Here is a 27,474-nt window from a genome sequence, read left to right as displayed (position 1 = left end):
AACAAAGGCGGAAAATACGAACTAGCTAGCGGAAATGCAGCAGCTTTATAAGGAAACAGCTCGGACAAGTTGGTAAGTTAGAAAAACAGATAGCAGACGCACGGGCAGGACGAAGGCGCGCGGCCGGCAATGCATTCCTCTCAGCTGCGCCGGCAGTCAAGTGGCCCTGGTCGCAACTAAAACTAGACGCCCGAGTTGTTATTTCTGATTTTGTTGGTTTTACAGTTTACGGGTGCTCAGCTACCCCGGGCGCCATGCTCCACGCTCCATATAGCTGCAATGGACGCCACTTGGCGGCTGGCTTTGATTCTATTTAAAGCTAAACCATTCGCAAATGTTGGCCCGCTCGCCTCTTCTGCCTCCGTCTCCTCCCCTGGCCGTGTTGTCAGAACAAGTAATTTGGTGTGTAAATGAAAAGTGTGTGGCCCGTTCGTGTTATGCAAATTGCTGCGGTTCTGTTGCCGCTGAGGGATTGTCTACGTGTTGGCCTGCTGCTCGACCCTGATAGTTTTACTAAAAAACGAAACGAAAAGTCAAGTCGGGAAAAAAGAACTCGACTTCCTGAAATTTAGGCACTTAAAATGGATTGTTATAAGTCAGCATTTTGTTGGGCCACCGCCCACTAATGATCGAGCTGAGAACTTTACTGTTCAAGCCATAATTAAATTTGTAGCGCTGCGAAAGAGCTGAAGCTCAATTCAGGGCATTTAGCACGATGTAAAAATGTAAACTTACATTTTTTGGCTGGCGTCAATTTAGCTCTTTGAAGTTTCTTTTCGTATAATTTTTGCGTCTTGAAAGTTTTGAAGTTTCATGTAATGAACAGACTGCTCTAAATGGAATGCAAAATGCAAACAAAGGAATCTCAGGAAGTGGATAAGAACATTCAATTTCGGGTATAACCATTTTTAAAGCTGCATTAAATCTTATAGTTTATTAACAAAAATTGACAAACAAAAATTGATTTGGCAAATACAAAGAAACATTATTTTAGATAAAACAAAATGTAATAATAAAATGAACTTTAGATACTCAATTAATAGTAATATTTTGCAATGTTATACCTTTCCATGTTTTTTAATTTTAAAAGTATTACAATCATAGCTCGAGTGTATTCGTTTAGTGTGTGTTTTTTACCCTGAACCCATTGAAAATGGGAAATCAGGGTATAATGGTTTTGTTAAGTGTACAAATTGGTGAGGTAAAGTTTGAGTTTTAAAGTTGTAAAAAGCTTTTAGCTTATAAGCAAAAATTAAGCAAAAGTAAAATGCATCCTTTAAAACTCGTAAAAAAACAAGATTCTGCTCATATTTAAATATTTAAATTTTTAAATAATGATAGTAAAAACTTTTATTCCGTTACATTTTTTCTTAATTTAAATGTATTAATATCAGAGCTCGTGTATGTCTGTCAAGTATTTCTCAAAGCTCGCAAATAAGTGTGTGAAAAATCACAAATGGAATAGAAAAGAAGAGTAAAAGTCTGAGTACAACGGTTTTGCAATTGATCTTTAAATGTTTGCTTTTTTCTCTTGTTATTCCGTTCTCGTTACTCCAAGACTATTTTCTTGAGCTCAATGCAGCCAAATATATTTTGTACAAGGGTTGGTATATATGCGAGAGTTGAGTAGAGTCATTAACCGCGTAAGTGAATGTGAATGGGTGCAAGTGCATGTGAAAGTGAAGACTATTTGCAAAGACTCTTTCAGATATCCGACGCTGACTGAGCCTTATTGAGCGAGCCTTAATCGTATCACTCTCGAAACAACGCTCTATAAAAAGTGACGGACAAATAGCTCACACAAAGGCGAAAGCGAAAAAAAAAAAAAAATAAGCACGAATACTCTTGCTTAGAGCAAGAGCGAATGTGTATAATTCTTTTCCGTTCAAAGCCTTATCACTTATTTACTTAATTAGAGCAGATGGCAACAGTATTCCTTGGACTTTGCTTAATTTATAAATATTCTTTATTTAAATCCATGATAAATGCTTCAATAAGTTCAAAGTAATATCAGCATAAGAAAATTGACTTTAGGTCTGCTTCACTGTCTTTCAGCACAGAAATGAGTGAGGTGCGTTACAAAGTGTCATTCGTTGCTCTCACTCAATAAATGTCAAAAAGTATATCACATGAGCAGCTGTTGCAATGACAAATCACAGCATTTTATTAAATACCACATATGTGTATGCTGTCAGGGCTTACATTACGTATACGCAATGCGGGCTGCTGTCAATTGTGAGAGCAACCGCAAATTGAAACAAGCCATGTAATTACAATGGAAATGGTTGATTGAAAAAAGGTTAAGGTGCACAAAAAGGGAATCAAATGCAATAGAAAATGTCTTAATGTGCAATTGATGTATGTGTTTGATTGTGTGGGCGGGCATTATAAAGTGCTTTGTGTCAAAGGCAAAAATGCATGGACTGTACGTGCAGTGCAAACCAAGTGTAAGCACGCACTTAATCATTTATGCACTCACACATACACCAAGCGACATTGTGTCTGCTCATGTGTGTGTGTGATTCTGTGTGACATTGTGCACGTACAGAGCATCGAGGCGTACGCGACTTTTACACGCGCTAGCAGCATTTTACTTTTAAGTTTCTATTTCTTTGCCCAACTAGCGACACTGCCATTAAAGTATATTATGTGGCAAATGACAAATGCAGCGCTGAAAGCAGCTGGCAAACGAAAGTTGGCCATATATGTACATTCGGCATTAATAAAGTTCAACATGAGCACAAGTTGCCTGACAGATTTTCACTCTACTCATCAGCAGCAGCAGCAGCAGCAGCATTAGCATCTCGCAATGGCAATGGCAATGGCAATGCCAATGCCAATGGCAATAAGCACTCGCTTTTCTTAAAAAGGGGGATGTTTGCTCCAGTTTCTAAGAATTGCATAAATAATGCCGGCACGTTCCCACCCCACATATTCCCCAAAAACTTTGTTATTGTTGCATTTTATTTGGTTTTGGGGCTGGGCAGCCTCAATAGAAGCGTGAACGTGTTTCCGTCACTTTGATGCAGCTTCTGATGGCTGCGAGTAGGTGTCGAGCACAAACAAACTATCAGACGGCATTCAACTCACAAGCAGATGCAGATGCAGATTTTATGAATTCCGTAATAAATTAAATTTCCAGGCAGTTGATTACGAGCTGGTCATGCCTGAAATGATAAACAACAAAAGAGTGCAAACTTCTCTCGTAATTAAGATGCTGCAAATTAATCGACAACAGCCCCAGATTGACTCGGATGCAGGCGATAAAGCTGCTAACTTTGACTGCAAAGTTCTGAAAGCAAAGTGCAGCCGGAATGGAAGTATTTACCTCGACAAAATATAAATGTATACAAAACTACATTAAACAGAAGGCGTCACCTTATGTAGATGGAAAATATTTATAAATTCGCTTTAGAATTATTTGTGAGTGACATCACATCTTGAAATCTGTTTAAAACAGAGAACAAAATGAATCAAATCAAGTTATTAAAGAGAAATTTGTTGTAAACAAGGAATTTAGCAAATTTGATTGAGTTATTAAAGAGATTTATTTGTAATTTTGTATAAACTTTTCTTATATTATATATTATTATATATTAATTTTTTTAATATAATATAAATTTATTATATTAAATTTTCTTTGTTAAATTTAATTTATTTTTAATTGTTTTTCATTTCGAATTAGATTTAAATATTATATTTATTGTTATATATTTTTTTTTATTTTATTTGTTAAGTTTTTTTATTATTATTATTTTTTTCCCAATTAAATTTAAATAAAAATAATGGATACTGAACACTGAAAAATATCATATTTAAGTCTGCTACAAATAAATTTAAAAAAAAAAAAAAAAATTGTTATACTTATATGTATAATTTATTTGCTGATGCGAAGTTTTTTAAAAGTATTTTATTTTATTTAAAAAAGAATAATTCGCTGTGGTTCATTGACACGTACTCGTTCTTTGTTTGTTTAAGTTAAATATAAATCAAATCAAATAACACATTCAATATTTAAATGCACTCGTGGTTAATCAGTTGAATATAATGAATTCATTATTTATTTAGTTGCTTAAACAGCAGTAAACAAATATTTCTCTGTTGATGTACGAGACAGGAGCGCATTCAAGGAGTGGAGTAAATGACCTTTCTATATTCAAATTTAGTTCGCCAGCTTCATTAACTCTCAAGTGGCGCGTAATAAAAACACAATTCATCATCATGAAATTTGTTGAAGTCATTTCATTTAATTTCATTTAAAGCGCCCGCAACGCATTGCATACTTTGGTGCGCTGTCGACTGCGCTGGCGCTGACCCAGTTCCAGGCTCCACTCGGACTGATGATGCTCGGGCTCAGCGTGCTGCTGACGGGATTTTATTTGATTCTCCGTTCTTTTCTTTTCTTTTCTTTTCTGTTCTTTTTTCTCTATCTTTTTGTCGTGTTTACTCGACTTGCACTTGAAGTCCCCAGTCGGGTTGAGGCACTCGGCTTGTATCTCAAGTATTTGCCGGGTACAAATTCGCTGTTCGTTGTCGCCTCTGCGTTTTCTCATTAAGCGGATTACGCGCTTGCACAAAAGCCGCACCGAGTGCTGGCCAGACTGTTTTGCTCTTTTTTTGCCACTCTGCCTGCAATTTGGTATTACTTATTTTTAGTGCACTCCAAATTCAGCTGCAATTATCTGGCCTGGCGCTCCTTAGGCGCGGACTTCAACGCTTTGCCCATTTGCATAATGTACAACTTGTGCTCGCGTTCTACAGCCACTTTTCTTCATTTTGTTGTTGTCGTTGTTTGGGTTCTTCTTTTTACGATTTTTTAAGTGCCCCTGGGTCGCGTCTGCAGGTTTTTTTTTCGCTTCATTCAAGCGCCGACATAGTTTACTATTTTTTTGTTTTTGTTTTCGTTTGCGTTCCAGCGACCTTCTGTCGTCTGTTTGCAAGTTTCTTACAGCTGCATGCACCTAGACAAAACAGCAGGCCACTGCGTCATGGATTATCTATGTGTGTGTGTGTGTGTGTGCGAGTGTGGGCATATGTGCGCGCTCGTGCGCTTCCGTTTCCGGGAAAACTTGTAGCGCCGCTTTGTGCGGCCTTACTTCGCATATTACTCATACGCAGCGTGAGCAGCGGCCGCACTGAATGGCTGTAAAACTGTAATCGACTTGGTCTATGCAAAATTTATTGCTGACTGCCAGCTCACGGTGCTGCCGCTGCTCCTGCTCCTGCTGCTCCTGCTGCTGCTGCTTATGAATGCAAATTGTCATTGCCTCGCAGTGCGAATGTTTCACAGCTTTTCCCACAGTTCATCGTGCAACATATTCTTTTGTGTTTGTTTTTGTTTTCTGTTTTGTCTGTTGCTTCCTGCCACATGCAGTGAGTGGCATTTTGTGCTTATGAAGTGAAATTTAATTTCGTGTTTCATTTCATTTCTACAAACGTCAAGTGGCTGCCATTCTGATGTGTGTTTGTGTCGCTTGTGTGTGTGTGTGTGTGTGTGTGTGTGTGTAGCAGGATGTTAAATCGCACTCCGCTTCATTGTTCCATCTAACTCTTATCGCCAGCGCTGCTTGCTCGTGTCCGCTTTGAGCACCAACCGCAAATGTCGCCCTGTGTCTTTCATTAGGGCAACTTCCGAAATGATTACAAATAATACAAATATCACAAAAGAAATGTTCACACTCATTACTTGCGATAGCGCCTTTGGCTGAAGTCCATTTCATGTGCGGGTGTCTGACATTGCTGAAGGTTGTTTGGACTACCAGGAATTGATTGCGATTATCGTGGTTATATGTGAGTAATACATGAGTGCTTAGCCCTTTTATCTATATTTCATTAAATAATTTGTGGTATTAAAAGAAACTTTTAATGTCTTAATGTCTCATAGTTCGTAGCATAAGCTTTATATGTGAAATAAAGAGATGTTAAAGAAAATATATATGTATTTCTTTGGCATTTTTATGTTGAGTGCTTAAGCGTTCTATTTGACTCTCATATTTAAATATTGATTGTTAAATACAAATATTTACAGCATTTCAAATCCATCTAATATTAGTCATTTATAATATTTGTTAGTTGTTGAAAATTTTCCTCATGTCTGATTTGAACATATTAATCTTTAAGCGTTTAAAAACAACCCTAGCAATTTGATACACAAAATGTTTATTATTTGGATATATTGTTGTCTGTATGTTCAGTACAGAGTCCTTGATTCAGTTCCGTTCATTGATGTTATTTGAACAGCAGTTCCCAGTTAACTAAATACAAATATCAATAATCATTCGAATCGAACGCATTTGTCAACAGACAGGACATCAGATATGCCTTCAGGCATCGCTTGCGCTCCATCGAGCACATTCCACACCGAGTTGCCAAAACAATTGTGAATACGATGCTCTGTCTCCCAGCTCCAATCCCACTCCCTCGTGGTCTGCCCCAGCGCCACAGCCGTCTGCAGTTGCTCCCAGGCAAGCATGCAAAATACAAATCAATTAGGCGTTAAAAAGAAAACATACAAAAAGTAAAGAAGAAGACGGAGCAGAGTCCCAGTCCCAAGGCAAACACATCCTCACATATGCTTGCCAAAGTCTGCGTGCGTCCTTCGTCCTGTTTATTTGCTGCTCAGCTGCTCAGCCGCTCCGTGGCAGCCCATGGCGACGCCTACTTAATGGCTATCACTGAAACGCTATTAACGCCAGCTTGATTTATAGCAATTTAATTTTGTTTCAATTTGGCCGTGTTCGAGTATTTTATTCCACAAATTATGTGCCGACACGGCTGGGGCGTGGCCAGCGCCTGGCCAAATGGTCGTGGGCAGAGTCCTGATTATTTATAGCAAAGGGCCGCATGATTTACTCCAAACTGAAAAGTTGGACAAAAGTTTATTTGCAGATGGCACAAGAGCTTTTATTGCTAGACAATAAAATCATATTACGCCGTTTCGGATTTAGCTTTAATTTGTTTACGTCTTTGATTTTTATGTGCTTTTTTTATAGATCCCTTTAACGCCACTTGGAGCTATTAAGCGTCTGCCTGCCTCTCGCATTCCTCAAAAAAATTGATTTGCTTTTGCCTTTAATCCTCAATCAAGTGCCCGAGCGTCTCACTTGCTGGCGGAAAAGAATTTCTTTGAGCTAGACTTGAATTTTTCTCATCCTTTTCCATTTTTATTTTTCGATCGAACTTATGCAAACTACAAGTTTTTATTTTGCTGCCTTTATGCATGTGTGAGAAGAGTTTTGACTGCTTCGCCCGACACACAAAGTTGCGCCTTTGAGTCGTCTGCCACATTCCGCGTCACGTCCCCAGCCTTGGCTCAAAGGAACATAATAAATTCCCCTAAAGTGAGCTGCAACTCTTTTCCTTGCTGAGCGAGCGCAAACATGTTTTAAATTTTAATTGCATTCAAAAATAACCTACATTTATTGATGTGAATTGAAATTAAAGCTGTGATTTAACGATGGCTAATTTAATCGATTGCCGCATTAGGCAAAGTGAACTGGCATCTCACACTGAGTACAATCAATTTGAGCATCCTTTAATGCAGAGTCGCTCTGTCACAGCTTGTTACGCGCAATCAATTGCTGCTTTAAGTGAGCATCGAGGGGTTGCTGGCAAAGTTTGCAACCCCTTTTAATTGAGCACATTAGCCAAACATAAACATCGGGTTCAAAGTTCAAGCGTGACAAATAAACCAACAATTAACTTTAATAGCCATTTGCTCCGATCCAAGCCGTCCATAGAAATATATTTGTGAAATTAACACTTTTGCTCATGCTTGAGCTTAAAGTTCTGATCGTTGTTGTTGTTGTTTGTCTGTCGTAAAGTTGGACAATAAATCCTTTACGTGATGAGGGGTCTAGCTGGCTGAGAGCTGAGCTGATGGATGCCGCAGCCATCAAGACACAAATTATTGCAATTAGCTGGAAAAGTCGTGTCGTCTATTGATTTCTGTGGGCCAAGTGACACTTGAAAACTTGAGGAATGCCGCCTGCACGCTTGCTGCTAAGAAAAGTGTCAAATACAAATTAGATAGAGCCAGCCCGCCCCAGCGCATTGAACCGGTCTCGGTATGAGCATTGAACTATGTAATGAAGGAATGTCGGTGCTAATGCACAGTTAATGAGCTGCCAAAAGTCAGCGATGCTGAAAAGTCAATAGACATTCGAGTCAGCATTAAAGCACAGCCACACACGGAAGTGCATTGACATTGAGAGAGAGAGAGAGAGAGAGAGAGAGAGAGAGAGAGCGAGTGTCTGTTTAACAATAATAATAATATTTCATTGGGCTCTGGTACAATCATAGCGAAATAATCGAGAGCACGCACAGCGAGCGCAGAATTGACGAGCTGAGCTGGACACGAATACAGCCTGATGGCAGCAAATCCTAAGCTTTATAAATCGCCCCTTTCTCTCTCTCTCACACACACACATACACACACACACACATACACACATAGATATAGAGCGGTAGACGTGCCAGATAAAAGTCTTGTCAAAACGTATTTTATGGCGGACTGAACCCTGCGGCCTGTGACATTGCATGTTGCTTGAATTGATGCTGCGTTCATTTATTAACTTGGCTAAGAGCACATAATGTTGTTAGCTCATTTTTTCGCTTGCCAGTGCCTCCCAAGGGGCACATTGTCAGCTTTCAGCTTCCACATGGGCCACTTCACTGTGCTTCAATGTGCTCGAGTCGATTTCTTCTATTTTGTCAAATGCAATTAAAAGCCAACTATGCACGTCTCAGCCATGCTTTAATTCGTGTTAAGGCACTGCAAGTGTAATTATTGCCACGCCCCTGCCGCAATCATTCATGGCTGTCTGTTGGCTAAATAAACAATCCAAGTGAAGCCTCGTCTCGTCTGGCCTTGCGCAGCAACTGCTTGGAGCTTCACACGCACATGAATTTTGCTGCCGCTGCCGCTGCCCATTGCCAGTGTCGACTTGTGGCAAATTAAATTGTTAAAAGGAGGAACCGTCCAACCGTCCCACTTGCTCAGCAATCCCTTGGTTAATGATGTCGCTTTGTGACCGCTAAGCGTTTAACCTTCAGACGCCGAGTCGTCGTCGCGACACGTGATAAATGTCGAGCATGCACATACATGCCTCCCCCCCTCTCTCTCTCTCTCACGCGATACATATATATATACATGTATATCTCGCATGCAGACGTTCAAGTCTAATTCTCATTTATAATTTACATTTGCGTTTTCAGCAATGCTTTCTATGCATGCTTAATTGTGCTTGACAAGCGAGCTTAAGACACATTTTCTTGCTAGATTAACGCCAACTGGCAGCAGGTCTCGTCGGTGAATGACTCTATATGGGATCAGCTTTAACAGACATGTGGTATTTAGAACTTATTTGCAAATATCTATTTAATAGATTCTTTGGAATACAGTTTAAAGTTTGATTTCTGAATTCTGAAGAAACAATCAAATTGAAAATAAAATTTTTAAGACTTTACGTTCTCTGTCAGCAGCTGACACGGCGTTTTCTTTAAAGAATAAAATGAAATATAAAAATTTAAAGTCTTAACATTTTGTTATAAAAACCCAAAATAATATAAATGAAAATACACTTTTACTTTTAATATTACCTTTATACATCATAAAACGTTTGCCGATAAATGAATAAAATTAAACAGAATACTTTCAGGAGTAAATGATAAATAATAAAAAGGTTTTGTGATTAAAGATTAAAAATAAAAATAAAATCTTCTAGACTTAAATATTCTATAAAGAGCTAAAGAAAAAAATTAAATACAGTTATCAGTAATTAGCAAAAATTCAATTCTTTAAATTTAAAAAAAAGAAAAAAAAAATAATTATAAGAAAATTGTATAAAAGTTAAAGCTGTATTTTGATCAAATTATAAAAATTAAAGTAAGACTTTTATACTCCATAAACAGATAATTCTGTATACTGATGAAAGTATAAAACTAAAAATAAAATGATCAAGAGTGAATAGCTTGATTACACAGAATCTTATATTAAAATAATGTAAGAAAATCTGCAAGTATTTACATGCTTCATAAAAAGGTAAGACAATACTAATTAAAGTAACATTTTTAGGACTTAAACAGCATGTATTTTATACCAACAAAAGAATAAAGATAAAATAATTGTTAAAGCATTGTCAATTTTGTTCAAACAGCTAAGGCCTTGCAAAATCTGACTTGGCTTAGGCAATGGCGCTATATTTAACCAAGTTAACATTTGGAGAAATCTCATACATTTCCTATTGTGCGCGATGCCCGACAAAGTCTTCAATTAATGTTGCCTTTTGATGGCCACATGGGCCGAAGGTCGCTATTGTTGTAGCTATTGAATGCTTACAAATAAATATATATAATAATCACATATAATAAGCACACATACGCACCACGACAGGACGTCGTCGCTGGGCTGGGCTAAAAATAAAGTGAATGTGGATTATGAAAAACAAGTGCTAGGAGGAGGCCTTGAGACGAGCGACGGGTGACGCCGAGAAGGTTCAGCAGGCTCAAGGTATATTGAGTAACGGCTACCAGGGTCATTAGCGCCACTCACTCACCCACATGCCAGACGGCTTTGAGTCCTTGGCCACCGGATAGCGGACAGCGGACATTTTTGTCTGAGTGAATGAAACAAAGGGCCAAATTGCTGGAATTTAATGTTTAAAGCCAAGCCAAGGAAATGGGAATGACGTGTGTGGTCGTGCAGCTATAGCAAATAGAACGGACATGAGCTGGCAAAGTAGCTGGAGGAGCACATTTCTGGAGTTCAGCTGACAAACAAAGCGAGTAGCTGCGTGTGCGGCTGCATAATATGCTTCGATTTTGCTAGCAAACATACATAAAATTACGCAATGTTTTTGTTTTTGCTCCCGGCTAATCGTGCGAGTGTGTGTGTGTGTTTGTGTGTGTGCGATTGGGGGGATGCCTGAAAGCATGTGGAAAAATCCAGCAACTAGCAAAGGCAAAGCTGCTTGCACATGAAACGAAATTGCTGCCCATTCCTATAGCCCAGAAGCCCAGCAGCCCAGCAAAGGGGCAAAGCTCCCGGTTAGAGCTGGGATAGACGCAGATACCAGATACACTGCAATCCGTTCGAGCTGGCCATGGTCGTCCGCATTGGCTGCTCGCTGCTCGATTTGGCATGAGCTGTCATATTTGACTTTGTCTAACCTTTCGGGCGCCGCGTGCAGAGTGTGATGCAGCTGTAATTGGCATATCTGTGTCAGAGCCATCGACAGCTCAATGTGCCAAGATTAGTCCCCAGGGCATGGCCTTGCCAATGTGTGAGCATGGACTGCGTGTTGACGAGCTTTAATGCAGCGCCACACTCTATAGGGCTCTGCCCAGGTTATGCTGTTGATTTAATCAAGATTTGAAATACTTTACTGTCATCTAATGCTTAAGCTATTTAAATTTGAGCAGAGCTCACGTGGCATATGATTTTTGAAATGTATGTATGTATGTAAGTGAAATATACATTTTACTTATTGCTCTATCAATATTGATTACACACTCTTAAGCTCGTCCACGTGGCGTATACGTAATAAATTATATATGTGTTACATTATCAATTCTACTTACTTAATCTCTTAAGTATTTAGACTACTTGCGTATGCTTTCACTGCATAACAAATCACTTCATTTCATTCCAGTTCATTTCATTTAGTTTGTTCATTTATTTGCATTCGTCACATCGCTCAAGTCGAGTTCACATCGAAACTATTCAAATTTCACAGCAGCCCCAACTAAGCCGGACTGAAATATGACACCGTTGGCTAAGCCCTTCGTATCCCTTTTTGTTCAGCAGTCGAGAATGGCTAAGGAGTTGAAATTGCGACGCTGAGATGTCTAGGCAACTGATTTATTAATAGGAGGATTATTTATTTTACATTTTTGGCTGTCTCTGGCTCTGACCATGGAATATATGAAATTCAATATTGTTATTTTTAGCGAATGCAAATAGAGCGAAAAAAGCTGCTCTAAGCAAACAGATATTAACATCTATCAACGAGTCAAGTCGGGAAGCCATTTGCGTGATTTGCCTAAACCAATAGAAAAAGAAAAAGAAAAATATTTGGTTTATATGTAAAACATTTGGACTGTCAATATGTCGCAAATATTAAGGGGCAAACTTATGTTTCGTCCAGTCGAGACGAAGATGAATTATATGCTTACCCTTGCGATCCTTTTCTTTATAGGGATACTGCGATGGGCGCACATAAAAACTAGCACTCGAATCAATAAGCTGTTGGCATTTGTAGCCTACGCCTGCTTTGATTCCCCATTGCTTTTTTCTCGATTTTGCTTTTTACAACTTTGTCATTGTTAGCCGGGCAGACGAGCGGGGCAAGGTTGAGGATTTAGCTCTACTCTTTGTCAGCCATATGCTGGCAGTGTATATATGTGTTGGAATTTGGCTTTTTACTTTTTGTGCTGCTCATTTAAATAGATCCAAATTTATGGCAAACACATACACACACACACACACAAGCACTTTGAGCGATTGGCAGCACAGATTGGTTGACGGGTCGGGGCGCGGGGACACACGGGGAACGTCTTGGGTTTAAGGCTATTTCCGCTTTAACAATGGCAGCTCGTTGGCGTGATTTATACGATGGCGCGTGTGGAGATTTCATTACACGTTGCATGCGTGCCACACTTGGCGGCATTTGCCTCAGCTCGCACCGCCCTGTCCCGCCCCCAGCTTCGGCTTTTATGGCAATAGCAAGAAAAAACGGAAGTTTAGTTTAATCGAAGTTGTTGTCACGACTTGCGACCGCTGATTGATTGCCCAATTGATAAGCCACGCCCGCCAGCCATGCAAATTAACCGCGAGAGAGAGAGAGCAATAGCCCCCGCATTCGGTGGCTCCTCTTGCGATTTCATTTCTAATTTGCAGCTGCGAAACAAATGACATTCGCCAACAGTCTGCCTTATTATTGTGCGTTGTCTTTCTGTCCCAGAGAGCGCTTCGTGTCGCGTTCCACTTGCGCAAAATTCAAATTTCTACCAAAACAAAAACATGGTAACAGCTGCCGACTGTGACCCCGGCCAAGAGCGCCAAGAGTTTTGTCTGCCAATGTTTAGCTCTGCTCTGCTCAGTTTTGTTCTGTTTTGTTCAGTTTGATTTTGCGGCAAGCGAATAAGAAAACTTTGCAGTTTGTAGCCAAAGTCATTCACATGCATTCTAAATGCGAGGGTGGATTGAACACTACATAAGCATATATGAGTTAATATATCTATGAGCTAAGATCAGTAAGAGACATTTCGAAATGGAAGCTTCAAATGAACAGTAAAAAGTCTTATTAAAATAAAATAAAATGAAATAAAATAAGACAGAAAAATAAAATAATTTGGTTATGTATGACACAATGTATATTATATTTTATCTACTCGGTTATGAATACTCTTTCTTATATTTCTATATGGCTATATGTATGTTTGAGCAGCTCTAGTTATTTTGTTGTTTATTGATTTATTTTTTTATCAACCAACATTTTTTTTAATGTATTATTTTGTTTTTTTTTTTTTTTTTATAAACTAACATAATTTATGCTTCACCACAAAAAGTTTTCAAACGAAATATATTATTTTACACTCTCAAAAATCTAGATATTTGAAGTTGACTTATTCACTTTGTGAAAAATTAAAAAAAAAAAAGAATTAACATATAAATATAAATAAATTAATATAAATATATAATAAATTAATATGTTTTTTTTTTTTAAATGCTACAAAATATTTTTTTATTCAGTGCCTTCTATTAAACATTAAAACTTTTAATATTCATTTCATTTAAGTATTAAATATTTTAAATTTTCTATTTCTAGCTCTACATCTAGCTCATTCTTTTTAACCCACCCTCGTAGAGCTGTTTTGCCAAATCAATTGAATGAAACAAAAAGTTAATATAGAATGATTCTGGGCAGCCCTATTGCAGCTTGTCCTGGTTTTCAATGCATAAATTAGCTGACTGCGCTCAGCGCAGATGAGCTGACTCAGAAGACAATGCCAAGAGTCGGAGCTCCAAGATATTTCTAATATTTATATATATGTATAAATATATGTATATGTATGTGTGTATATGTACATTTGTTGGCTACCCACCTCGTAAAAGTAGAACGAATTCAAGTTGTCCAATTCGCCCGCATATGGCGACGTCGCGTTGTCGCCGGCTGCTGCTGCTGCTGCTGCCTGGAAATCGCTGCCGGGCGATGTTGTTGTCGCTGCTGCTGCTACTGCTGTTGTTGCTGTTGCTGCTGTTGTTGTTGCTGCCGCTGCCATTGTCGCCGCTGTCGTCTGGGCGGCACTGGCGGTCGTTGGCGTCGGCGCCAGCATCACGTGTGAGTTCGCAGGTGTAAAATATGTCAGATTAACTGTAGCCTCCGCACCGGGCGCCGCGACTGTTGTGCCATTCAGCGTCAACTGGCTGCCATTGGTCGCCTGAGGGGGTGGCAGCATGCCCGACGACACGGAGGCCAGCGTATAATAGAACGAGCTATCGAACAGCCTCAGATGCAACATGCTCCTTCTCGCTTGTGTGTGTGTGTGTGTGTGTGTGTGTGCGTGTGTGCGGCCCAGCTTAGGCCTGAGCCATGTCGTACAGAGTGTTGTTGCTGCAATGCAAATTGAAAAACTCATTAATACAGTCGCGTTGCGTATCAAGCACGCTAAGTGCAACGACAATTGGCATGCCACAAGACCTGTTAAGCTTGCGTACCTAAACAGCCACTCATAAATCCACGGCTGCATAATGAATGCTTTAAGCGCTCGCTGGCGTTACGCCAAACCACTTGCCCCACGGCTGACATGGCGCTTGTCTGGGGACAGGGATTGGTTTTTGGTTTCGTTTGGGCACCAGCCGTTGTCTGTGTGTGGGTGTTCGCACTTTGTGTGTATTTACCTGTTTAGCTGGATTAATTTCAGCTCAGGTCGTGTACAGAACCTTCTGTTATAAATGTGGCGCCGTATGCGACTTTTGTAGGTGCCAAACTTTAGCGCCCGAGAATGATAAGGGTACGGATTTGCCCAAAAATTGCCGCTGCCTAATTCTCTGTTCAACTTTCGTTGAGGCCGGGGGCAGGAGGAGGGGCAAAATTAATGGCAAACTTTTTAATATATTAAATATGGGTTTGTCACTGAAATCGGCCTTTAATTTGGAAGTTTAAGCGTCTTAAATAGGTGAAAAGAAATTGGATAAATTAAAAATTAAAACCGATGATAAAAGAATTAAAATTAATCACACGAAGCAGAATATTCATGTCTAGCACGAACAAGATTGCAATTTGAGAGAGTCGCAAGCAGACTCACTGACTTTCCTTATCAAGATGAACGTTTAGAGAATATGTCAAAGAACAAGCTCAAAGAATACGAAAGAAAACTTGGGGAATATAAAAAGTAAATAAATAAATCCAGTTCTATAAGAGACGACAGTCTCTGCGATAATCTCATCTAATTTGTCTACATCGATAAGGCTGACAGCTTCTGCTGCAATATTCGAAGAGGAATGTTGACCCCACTTAAGCTAAATAGCTAACTAAAATAATATACAAAATTCAGCCAGATTAATCCATTAAAATCTACTCAATTATTTGCCTGAATTCATCTCGTTGGCTAAACTAAATTTGTTTAGTGCTAAGTTTACATTTTCCATATACACATAAATCAATCGCTGGGAAAGTTTTGTGCTCTGCGATTTGGAGGGGCACGTATCAAGGAGAGATTATCATCACGTCCCTAATTGAATTAAACATATGCATGTCTTGACCCGGCGGACATGAAACGGATTGTTAGATTGTTCATGGCTGATAACAATAACTTGAACAATTAGCTCTTGTTGCTAACAATGGCAATGGCCGGGCAGCACGCACGCCTCGGCCTGGGCCAGCGAAAGGACCTTTTGAACTCTTTGCGTGGCCTTAAAAGTTCTGCATATGCGACTCTGTCTGGATGGCAGTCTGACTGTCTCTCTCTCTCTCACTCGCTCTCTTACTGTTGCTATCTTTAACTGCTTGCTGTGACCTTTGACAGCGACTTAAAATTAAAATCGCTTCAAAATGTCAACTGATTAGCCAGAGGCTGCTCGACTGGCTGACAGTCGCAACGTGCCTCAAGTTGCCAAATAAATTTTATTCAAAGCTCACACAATTTGAATGCGGGCACGCAACTATTTGGCCCAATGATATATTAGCACACGTACAGGCCAGCTCAGCCGTGTGCGTGTGTTTGTGTGTGTGCTTGTGGCTCTTTGACACCTTCAATTTAGTCGAGTGGCTGCTGCTGCTGTTGCTGCTTGGGGGCATTGGAGGCGTGGCCACATGTCGGCACCTTCGATGCTTATATGCTTATATTTATCACTTTTTATTGCATTTTACATGCGCATAGTTTCTCGTTTTGGCACATGGCCAACGCCAAATGCGTTGCGGCGTCTGTTTTGTGTTTTGTTTCGCCCACCCGTCGCACCACCTCCCCCACCACACCACACCACACCGCTGGCAGCGGTAACGTGGCGCCTTTGTGGATGGGCTGCTGCATTGCAGAAAATAATTACTAGAAATGTGCTAGCAAAATGTCACATAAAAGGCAAACGCTTTGAAGTGCCGCACGTTAAAAGTATATGAAATATGATAAATTGCGTATACGCAGCGTTTCCGTCTGCTGTGCACTGGCGAAAAGTTTGCACCACCAGCAAAATGCGAACAAATTGTTTGCTGCGAGCATAACTTTATGTTTTTAAAGCGGTTCTATTCTATGGTTCTATGGGCTTACACGAACTGCTCACAGCAGCCATTGCCTTTTGTGCTTGGCTCGTGTGCAGCATATTGCAGCACAATATTCATTAAAAGTGATGCATTTAGTTTTGCTTAAATATGTGCATAATTACTAAGGAACTCAATAGAATCTGGTAGTTGAAATGTTTTTCATTGTCTAGTGAAAACTAAAAGTTGTAAAAGTTCTTTAGCCGGCAGTGCTTGGCCAGACGATACCCTTGCCAGCCCTTGCAGAGCTGAAGCTCACAATTTTTTACTTGTATTTATATAATGTTCAAGATATATTTTTATAAATGATAGAACGATGTATTTAATGTTCAAGGATTTGAATGTTAAACTAATTGATGTATTCAAGTCTAGTCCTAAATCAGTTGAAATATATAACACTTATATCAATTTAAGACAATATCACGTTAAGGAGAGTGCGCCAGAGAAGAACAGATATCAGTTTTAGATTTCTATAAAGTATTAATATATTATCTATGTCTGCCTCATCCTCTTCATATTGCTGCAGCTATTTCAACAAAAGAAACGTAATACTTTCACTTCGTTTATACACTGAGTAAAGGGTATTTATCGTATAAAATTTTTAGCTCCGCATCAAGTTTCCATTTCAATGCTGATAAACAAGTTCATTACAAGTTAATAATAAAAAAAAACTTTTAAAAAGCTGTTTAAATTTTGTTGCGCATTTTTTTGCAAAGATATTTAACAATTTTTATTTAAGACAGGAAATCCCAGGAAAAATTTAAAAAAATTTCTATTAATTTTTTTTATTTATTTATTTTTGTTTAAAAGTTTTTAATTACTTTCAATTATTATCATAAAATTATACAAATATTGAATATCTTTAATCATGTGAATTTTATTATTATTATTATTATATTTTCATAAAAACTTTAAATTGTTTAATTTTGGGTTTCATACAGAAAACATTTAAACCTCCTTAATGTAAATATAATAGAAAGGCATTCCACATCTATTCAAATATTCAACAAAATAAAAATTTTACTATCTATCGTCTATCTCTCTAAAGAGTTCACATGTTTCTAGACAAATGGATTAAATTGAAAAATCTGAATTGGAATAAATAAAATGAGCTCGAACCGGTTCGTCGGTTGCCTTGACTTCAACATTAAAATTGTGCTTTATGCCTATGTAAATTGAGAAAATCCTTTAAAATAAAATAATATAATCGGCTCAACCCATTTGGACTTTGCATAAGCAGTTTGGCATTTAAGTTTAAGTCTACTGCAGATGCTGCTGCTGCTGCTGCTGTGCTAATGCGCATTTAATTTGCATGCAAAATATCTGAAATATTCGGCAAAGCTTCTTCAATTCATGGCCTAGACACGGGCTGAAGCTAACGCGCCATCGAGTATTTGATTTTATTTGTTTTGCTCTACGCTTTGGTTCACTTTGATTGACGTATTTTGACTAAGCTGTCAGCCGAAATGCAGACAGTTTCAGACAATGAGAAGCCAAAATTCCTGGGCTCCACCACATTCCTTGCATTGGATTTATTTATTTTTTATCTTTTTCTTCTGTTGGCCACAATTGGCGTTGGCATCAAGCCGCGCTCTGTTCGACGGGCTGAAAGCAATGGCAGTGGCAGTGGCAGTGGCTCAACTTAATGCAGCTCTTGTTTTTTGACGCCTCGAGCGGCGAATGAGCAGTTCTCAGTACTCAGCTCTCAGCTAACAGTTCTCAGTTTACGGGACTAGATAGAGATGGAGAGAAATGTAGATGGGGGAAACGTATAGTTGAGCTTGTGGCATTTGTTTCGCCAATTCGACAATTTGGGAATCTGACAATCCGACAGCTTAAGAGCTGACACTCTCGCCTTTGCTAGTTGCAGCGCTGCCTCCTGCACTGGCAGCAGGAGTCGTGGCAGCAGCTGCTGCCTCTGCCACATGACTTTACGGCCACTTGCTGCATATTTATGTTTTCTTTTGTATTGTTTGCGCTTTTGATTGTGACCGCCATTATATTTAAGCCATTACGTTGTCTGCGCCCAGTCAGAGAGAAAGAGAGAGAGAGATAGAGCATATTGCCAGGACACGGCGTGGCGTCGCCATCCTGCCACGAAATGAAAAATTGATTCAACTGCAAAAATACGAGCATGGCCTGCCCAGCCACAGCACCCGGAACCCAGCACACAGACTTTATTGGGTCAGCAGACCTAGCAGCAGGCCACGCAGCGTCTGTATTTCTTTTTTATTTCTTCTCTTTCTCCCATTATTTTTTTTGGCATTTGTATTGCATTGTTTCTGCACTCATATTTTTTTGAGCTTATGCTTTGGCTTAGTACACTTTGCGTTATGTTTATAGACGGGAGCTGGGCCACGCGCTGCGCCCCTCCAGAATATTGCGTCACATGTGCAATTGCAGTTCATGGCAATCAGCACAATAACGGCACAAATTTAGTATTTCATTTCAATTTTATGGAGCGTGACGTGTGCATGCCACATAAAGGATAATTGGCAGTCGAGTATGCCATGGAGACAGCCGAGCACTACTTTCGCAAAAATAAACATTTTAACTGCAACAGCTTTTTTATTTTTTCTTTTTTTTTTTTGTTCTTTTATTTGTGAGCTCACTATTTGCTGTTTGCTTTGCAGCAAAAAGCGCTCATATTTGAACGAGCTGATAGTCAAACATACTAAAAGATGGCATTGTTAGATTGACTTTGTCTCTTTGCCTCTCGACCAACTGTTGGAAACTTTTTATGTTTGCATTCAATCTGGTCGACAGAAGTTATGAGTCACACTCGAAGCCACAGCAAGCATGAGCAGCACTTGCTTTTTGAAATACAACAATGGCCTGAAGCAACCCGTAAAATGGGTGATTATACTGCCATTCCAAAGAGTGCTCCTGCTAGTCAAATACTTGAAGTAGTCAAATACACAGAAAAGGACAAATAATTAACCAAGACTTAGTGCCTGAATTACGAATGCATTCCAGGCAATAAATACTCTACGTTGAATCCACATTATTGAGCCAATATCGAGATGGCAGAGACAAATTAATCAGAGTCCATATTGTTATGTTTAAGTAGAAAATGACTGGAGTGTTCTTTTTTCTTATATAAAAAATTTGTATATAAAAGCGGAATTTTGTTTAAAAAAAGTATTCCATATAGAGTAAAATAAATGATAAATGATATTAATCATATTTCTAACCCAATTTAATTTATAATTTATTTTTCTTTATGCGAGGTTTTTCTTCTTTTTATTTTCCTAACTTTAAATTACTATACGATATATACCTATAAAAAATTAACATTAGCTTTGTAATTTAATTTTAGTATTCACAACAATTTATAATGCTATAAAATAGAAAATAAATAAATAAATAAAATTAATAAACAATAAAATTAAAGTACAAAAATATTTATACATATTTATACATATATATATATATATATATATATATATAGATATATTAAATATATATATATTTTTTTTTTTGTTTTCTTCATCTGTCTCTCTCTCTCTCTCTCTTTTTGTTTTCTTTCTCTGTTCTCTCTCTCTCTCTCTCTCTCTCTCTCTCTATCTCTCTCTCTCTCTCTCTCTCTCTCTCTCTCTCTCTATCTCTCTCTCTATCCCCCCCATTTCATCAAACAAAAAAATAAAGGTAAAAAACAGTTAAAATAAAATTCAAAATACATATTAAAAAATTAAAATTGAATTGAATGAAAATCAAAATTATAAGTAAAAAATAATAAAAAATTAAAATCACTTCTAGCCGCTTGAAAAAGTATGTTCAATGCCTTCCTTAGAAATAATTTAATTATAAATTAAAATTTAACACTATTCCAAAAATGAATAACTGCACATTAAAGTAAATTTTTATGGCACTTTAAAAATAATATATATCTCTTATTAGCGAATTGTAATAACGTTCAACAATCGTAATACAAGTACAGTTATATAATTAAAAAGAAAAACAACTTATTAATACGGCTCCGCAGTATGTATATAATGTATATAGTGTATATATACTTTCAAATTGATTATGAAATTACAACAGCCTCTGAAAATTTCGCCAATTTAAACAGCATAATATAGAGAACATTTTACTGTAATTGCATTTTGTTTTGATTGGTAGAAGGTCGTTGCTGCCGTGCAATTGCTTAATATTTTCAGTTGTTTAATGCTAAATAGTCGCAGGGCAAATGCCAGACAAAATTAGTCTGGCTTGGAGGCCGTTAATGGGACTGTCGCGCATCTCAAGTAGCCGCTAATTCAGAATCTAAATGGCAGACGAAAATAGTCGCACGTAATTTCAAATGAAGCCTTTGCTACAAATTTGGCGAAACGGCTCAATGGCAGCGGCAAATGGAATGCTCAAATACGCTGTAAGGCAACGTTAGCGGGGTATATAGAATGCAGAGAAGTTTTTAATTTACCTGGATATCTTTTGGCACAGTTTAAGATGTTTTGGAACTACATAAGTTCATTTAGTCACTCACAACTGTTCTTTAGTTCAGGGCAAACACTTTTTCCTTGCAGATCCTGCTCAGTTATTTCAATGCGAAATAGAAACGTAAACGACATTGAAAACTTGGCGGATGAAACTTTTGCCAGCATCTTCCCGCTGGCCGGCACAGAGCTGGGTGTCTCCGGTGGCCAAACAGCCGTCGGGTCTGTCGTCGTGCGGCATTGAATGGCATTTCATTTTATTATTACACACAGGTGTTCGTGAATTTATATTCAAATTTGTAGCACCTGTACAACAGTTTGGGAAACAATGAAGCCACAACAGACGCCGGCAAGGGGACGTTCTTGTCTGGCAGCTGCCACACAACTACGCGCAAAGAGACACACACACACTCGCTTTTATAATGTGTGTGTGTGTGTGGGCGGCCTTTTAGCAAAAGTTAGACAAATATACGCAAGTGTGTTAGCTAAATCGCATCGAAACATTTGCCACTTGAGATTCTGTTAGGGCACGCCGCTAGCGATAAATTTAAAGTTTTCTCACCTATCAATTGCCAGACATTATGATTATGACTTGAAATAAAGAAAACTTTGGCTTACGCGTGTCTGAGTAGGCTGTCATTTAGACAGCCTGCTAACCAGACACAAATATGTCCTTGTGTTCTCTAAGCTGACAGCATTTAATTCTGCAGCTGCACCAAAGGACGTAATGTCAAGAAAGAAAAAAAAACAGAGAAGAAGAGGCAGATTGCGTATACGACATGTTGTGCGGCCTAGACAGACGCGTGGGCGGCCGTTCGATACGAGCTTTTGCTTAGTTATATTTAAAGCTTTCAGCACAAAAACAAAACTGAAACACGCAGCACACAACAACAGTTTCGCAATTGATAAAGTCTTGCGACTGCCAAGCGGATTTATTATTAATTTTCGACACACGTACACGTCGCCCCACACACACACACACACACCCACACACCCACACACTCAACACTGTTGCTTTTTATAGATGCCTTGAACTCATCGACAATTGATCTAAAGAGTATGTACTGTAATCCATAAGGAATATGCATTCTGTCATGAATATATCGTCTGTTTATTTACTGATAAGAGATTAGAATTTAAATAAAATTATGAGTAACTTAACAACTGAGCACTGGCAAATATGTTCTATATATGATGATAGAGTAGAGCTAAAGAGTTGAGCATAAGGAGCACAGACGATCTGAGTGAGATTCTGGCGCCTATATGAATATATGTATATGAATATGTGTTGCATGCGAGACGGGTAATCAAATGAGTCATAAGCATATCGTCTCTTCTTGTAAATGTCGTACCCATCATATATACAGAAGAGTTGAAGACTCGAGCATACAGTGCAATAAAAGAGCACAAGTGATACGAGTGGGCTTCTGACACCTTGGGATCATCATCCGAGTCGTACGAGTCATGCTCATATGCTTGGCCATATCTTCATCTAAGCCCATGATCTATATAGAAGTTGAAGCCTTTTTTAAGTAGTTGAGCATAAGAAAATCAACTCTATACGCATATGAGGCTCTGTGAGGCTCTGCCGCCTATAAAAGGCGAGTCTGCTTCAGAGCTCGTTCAGTAGTCTTTCGAAATTCCTGACGGCCAGTCGAAGTGCAGTGCAGTATGTTGTTTGTGTGTGTTCTATTAATTTTAATAAAATTACATATATGAATAACATACAATAATATTAATACTAATGTCTATAATGTTATATTGATATTTTTAGTTTAACTTATAAGAAAATAAAAAAATATTAAAACTAAAATAATAGTTTAGCACTGGCAGCTCGCTCATATGTTTAGTAAATTTGTCAATATTTTCATTTATATATATTACTACAATTGAAAATAAATAAATGTGAATGTAAATATAAATATTAAAAAAATATATTTACAAATGTTGCTAAGTATAGGTATAAAGGAAATGATTTCATGTCTCATATGTATACACATTAATATCTAAGTAAAATTGATTAATTACTACTGTGTATAAATGTGAATAAAAGAAAAGTTAAATAAATGTACCGCCGATATTTAGTTTACAGGGTATCTCCTAACCACATACTATCGCCTCAATCAATTTATCTTTTTTCTTTTGGGCTTTTCCTGCTTATCGGCGTCTGTCTGTCAAAATGTCAACAGCTAATGTGCTCTTATTGCTGTCGGAGCAACATGTGTGTGGCTCGAGGCCAAGAGAGGCGCACACAGTGCGTATGAGCGATATGCGTACGAATTTGAATGACAAGCTCTTGTAAATTGATACTTTAATAATGCCTTCAGCTATTCGCAGACATGCCTGCATTATTTGCGCATTAAATGGACCCAAGTCGAGCACTTTAAATGCCAGCACAGCCGTCTGCCAAATCGGCCCACCCAGGCACGAAGGCCAACGAATGCGAAAGCGAATGCGGCCTTAAGAGACACAAGGCAGAGGATGCGGAAAACTGTTTGGCATTACTTGGCACTTGAGTGCTGTGGCATAACGTTGGAGTACCCTTTATTGAATGCTTAAATTTAAATAATTTGCACCTGAATGGGGCAGCGAAAACAAAGGCATAAATTATGCGGAATAATTAAATTCATGGAAATGAATCAACGAACGAACGAACCAACGAACGAACGAACAAATGAATGAACGTAGCCGGATGCTGTGGCTGCCACCTGACCACGCCCAATTGCTCGGAGCCCATTTAGTCAATTATAAATAAATTATGCTGCCTTCGGCAAATATTCGACTGCATTAGTTATGCCAAGCCGACGTGAAATTAATCGCCCAGGGGTAACAGGGGCGGGCATTAATTAACCAGGGGTGGCAGAGCAGCGGAAATGCCTGTGAATAAGTTATTAATATTATTTATGTGTATTTACGAGTTGTTATAATGCTCATTTCAGGAGACCACTTTGCGACTAGAGTCTTTTTATGGCTTTGCCACCCGCATTCCCTTGCTTAAGTTGACTCGAGCACTTTTTATTCAATTTCCCAAAAACTAATCAACTTTATAAAATATGCAACAAAACTGTAATAGAAATCGGCCAGCCAGCAGCGGCAGCTGTAAATGAAACTACGCTGCCCCAGACACCCAAGGCTCCTCCCCCAGTCAGATGGACAGACAGTCAGCTAGATCGGCCGACACATAGACACGCCAGCTGATGGTCGGACAGCGAGCACAGCGTATTTTCTTATTTCTTAGATTCCATAGTAGTATATAATTTATGCGGTGCACACTGTTTGCTGGCGACGCGTTTTCGTCTTAAATAGAATTTTGAACTTGACTTAATTAGACAGAAGTACAGCGAATAGGGAATACCACAACCGCAATGCAGACAAGTTGAAATAAAGCTTCGCCCTGACCCAAATAAAATGCTAAACAAAAGGCTAACAAAAATGCATCATAAGTTTGATTTAAAGTCTTTAACTGCCAAAACAATTTATAATATATTAATTAGAGGGAACAATTTGCACTCAAATTACAATTCAATAAATAAATATTGAATAACTATAATAAAGTAAATTTAATTGAATTATTAATTACAAATTTAAATATTTTTAAAATATTATTTCAAGGTAATATAACAAAAAAAATGTAAACAAATTATAATGTTATCGACAAAAACTAAAAAAAAAAAAAAACTATTTTAAAATTAAAAAAAATATAGTTCTGTATTTATTATATCTTTTACCGTCAGAACTCCAAATTGGTAAAAAAATTAATAAAAATAAATATTTAGTCTTAATATTTTATAAAAAAAAAATTTTTATATACCTTATAAATCGTTATATACCTTATAAATATACTTCACTAAAATTTTGTTCATACATATTGTAACTGGAATTGATTGAGTGCAGCTAGAAAATAGCTAAATGAGCATCAATTGTTGAATGTTCAGTTCACGCGTTTGTCGCTTTGCCAAGCCCAGACCAAGAATCAGACTCATGCCCGAGTCTCGGCCCAAAAGGCCGTCGCGCGTTAATTAATCAAAAAACTGTTGAGGCTGCTGCTGCTGTTGATTCTCGAGGTGGTGGCGTTGACTGGCGTTGGTGGTGCTTGGTGGTGCTTTGGTGTGACTGGTCAACGAACTTGGCACCGCATTTGTCGCTCTGTGCAAACAATTAAAGCAGGGCAGCCCAATCAAAGTGCATTGCATTGGTGGGAGTCAAAATAAGTCAGATATTTAATTAAATGCTGAATAAAGTAGCACGTGTTGCGCCAGGAAGTGGCACAGTCACAGTCCCAGTCCCAGATCCAGTCAGAGTTTCCCATGTAAATTTGTGAAAAGCAATTTTAATAAACGCTAACAAAAGTTGCGATTGCAGGCCAGCAGTCAAATAATATATACACATACATACAGACATACATACATATACAAAAAAGTTGCAAATTCGAAATTGAAAACTCACGAAAGGAAATGGCCACAGCGTGGGCGATGCCACAGAGCCAAAAGAAGTACAAACAAACCCAGAGACAGACAACGTCGAGTCTACAGCGCGAGCCAGATAAATGTACATGTGGCTATATAGAGCGACGACAAATAACAGATAAATGGATCTCTCAACACCTACAGAAGCAGCAGCAGCAGCCGGAGAAGTCGGGGAAGTCGCGGCAGTCGTAGCAGCAGCCAGCAAACTGTCAATGGGCAGAAATCAGAATTTTCACTGGTTTCAATCTGCAATGCCAAATACGTACATATATGTATATGTATGTCTGTGTGTATGTATGCCACATGGGGCATGGCAGAACAACTGTGCGACAGCGGCTTTTTTGGCAGGCCTGTAATTAGAACAGAGCGGGGCGAGAATGGGAGAAAGAGAGACATGAAGACAGAGAGATAGAGAGAGTTGAGGTGCGGGCAACAACCAAAATGTAAATCAGAAGGCGTGAATTCTAAGACAAAGCTGCAAACATTTGATACCCTGCTTAACAGTTATTATAGGGGTGTATGTTATACATATATAAGAAGCAGTGTCTATCATTAATAATAGGTTTTTAATTGTTCAACTTATATAATTCAAAAATTAAGATTAGTTTTGAAGAGATATATGTTAAAGAAGTATACTTAAAACAGCCAAAAAAATAAATAAATAAATAAAATGGACATAAACAGAAAGAAACAAAAGGTTAAGTTATAAAATAATACACTACAGAAACTCCAAAAAGCCGCAAAAAAATAGTTTTTAAAATAAGATAATGTAGAATAATGTATTGCCAGGCCTGCTCATCTTTCAATATAAATGAAATTCAATATGGAAAATTAATCTTTTATACTACGAATGCTAAGGAAAGTATTAATTTTACATTATGTATTATCATAATTAATGTAATATTTGCATGATTATATAGAGAAAACTGTTAGCCATCACATTGAGCTGATTAAAAGTCAATCTTAATCATACGCTAAATATGCGCTGCCTGCGATATTCACGGTACCTTTCAGGGTCATTTTATACAATCGATTCTATAGCATACTTTTCAGCTGTATCAAAGGCAGTACTGGGTATTTCGTAGTCGATACAGTTGCTGTCACTGCTTGCCAATCAGAGTCTGTCAGTTATTCGGCGAGTTAGTCAGGCACACAGCGAGTTTTTAACTCAGCCAAGTTCCAGACATGTCACAAATCGTTCAGGTGTAAAATAATTTGTCTCGCTTTTCTCAAGCAATCGAATCAATAAAAGACTTCAATGCTGCAAATGACAGTCAGGCAACGCCATTAACAGAAAAAAATAAAAATAAAAATAAAAATGAAATAAAAGTAAAAGTAAAAATGTAATAACAAAAAGCAAGCTCGGCGTCATTTGATGCTGCTGCATATTACATCTGCGGCTGATGCTCCTTAATTGTACTGTCTTTTGCCTCCTGCGGTGCGCGGCTTCGACTTTTCTTTGCACCCTCTTCAGCCTCCGCCTCCGCCGCCGCCTTCAGGCCTTTGCCTATGCGCGACACGTACGCGACGTCGTCATTGCATAGGATTTTACTCCTTTCATGTGGTCTTAGCGCAGCTCTTCGCATCTGTTTGCATACCTCCACTTGTCGCCGAGTGGGCTAATGCAGGTGTGTGCGCGTGTCTAACCTTTGATTGCCCCACTTTATTCATAGACAAAAATCAAACACATGTAAATAAAATTGAGTATCGCACGTGCAGTCGTGTTTGCTTGCAAGCGTTTAAGGGCCATTGTGCACATATTTAGGTTACATTTGTTTTTATGGGCACATGTCTGCGTCCCACTGATTGAATTAC

At 38.4% G+C, this 27,474-nt stretch overlaps 1 protein-coding gene and 1 long non-coding RNA gene across 3 annotated transcripts in view; both read right to left on the bottom strand.

Moving 5' to 3' along the window:
* The window catches only part of CCAP-R (Crustacean cardioactive peptide receptor), a 47,897-nt gene that overhangs the window by 9,582 nt on the left and 10,841 nt on the right, over positions 1 to 27,474 (bottom strand). For both annotated transcript variants that reach the window (XM_018099761.3, XM_018099752.3), the window contains exon 2: positions 14,107 to 14,615. In XM_018099761.3, the coding sequence (XP_017955250.1) occupies positions 14,107 to 14,523 (417 nt within the window). In that variant the 5' untranslated portion in view covers positions 14,524 to 14,615. The remainder of the gene's footprint in view (positions 1 to 14,106; positions 14,616 to 27,474) is intronic.
* Positions 11,652 to 13,213, bottom strand: LOC149092279 (uncharacterized). Its single transcript, XR_016196191.1, has 2 exons — positions 12,175 to 13,213; positions 11,652 to 12,041 (listed from the first exon to the last, which is right to left on the bottom strand). It is a non-coding gene; the product is annotated as an uncharacterized LOC149092279 (long non-coding RNA).

The sequence above is a fragment of the Drosophila navojoa genome, chromosome 2 (assembly GCF_054131105.1).
Source record: "Drosophila navojoa isolate 15081-1374.11 chromosome 2, UAZ_NAV_1.0, whole genome shotgun sequence".
NCBI lineage: Eukaryota > Metazoa > Arthropoda > Insecta > Diptera > Drosophilidae > Drosophila > Drosophila navojoa.
The sequence above is the reverse complement of the archived record's forward strand: the minus strand, read 5'-3'. Positions and strand labels throughout refer to the sequence as shown.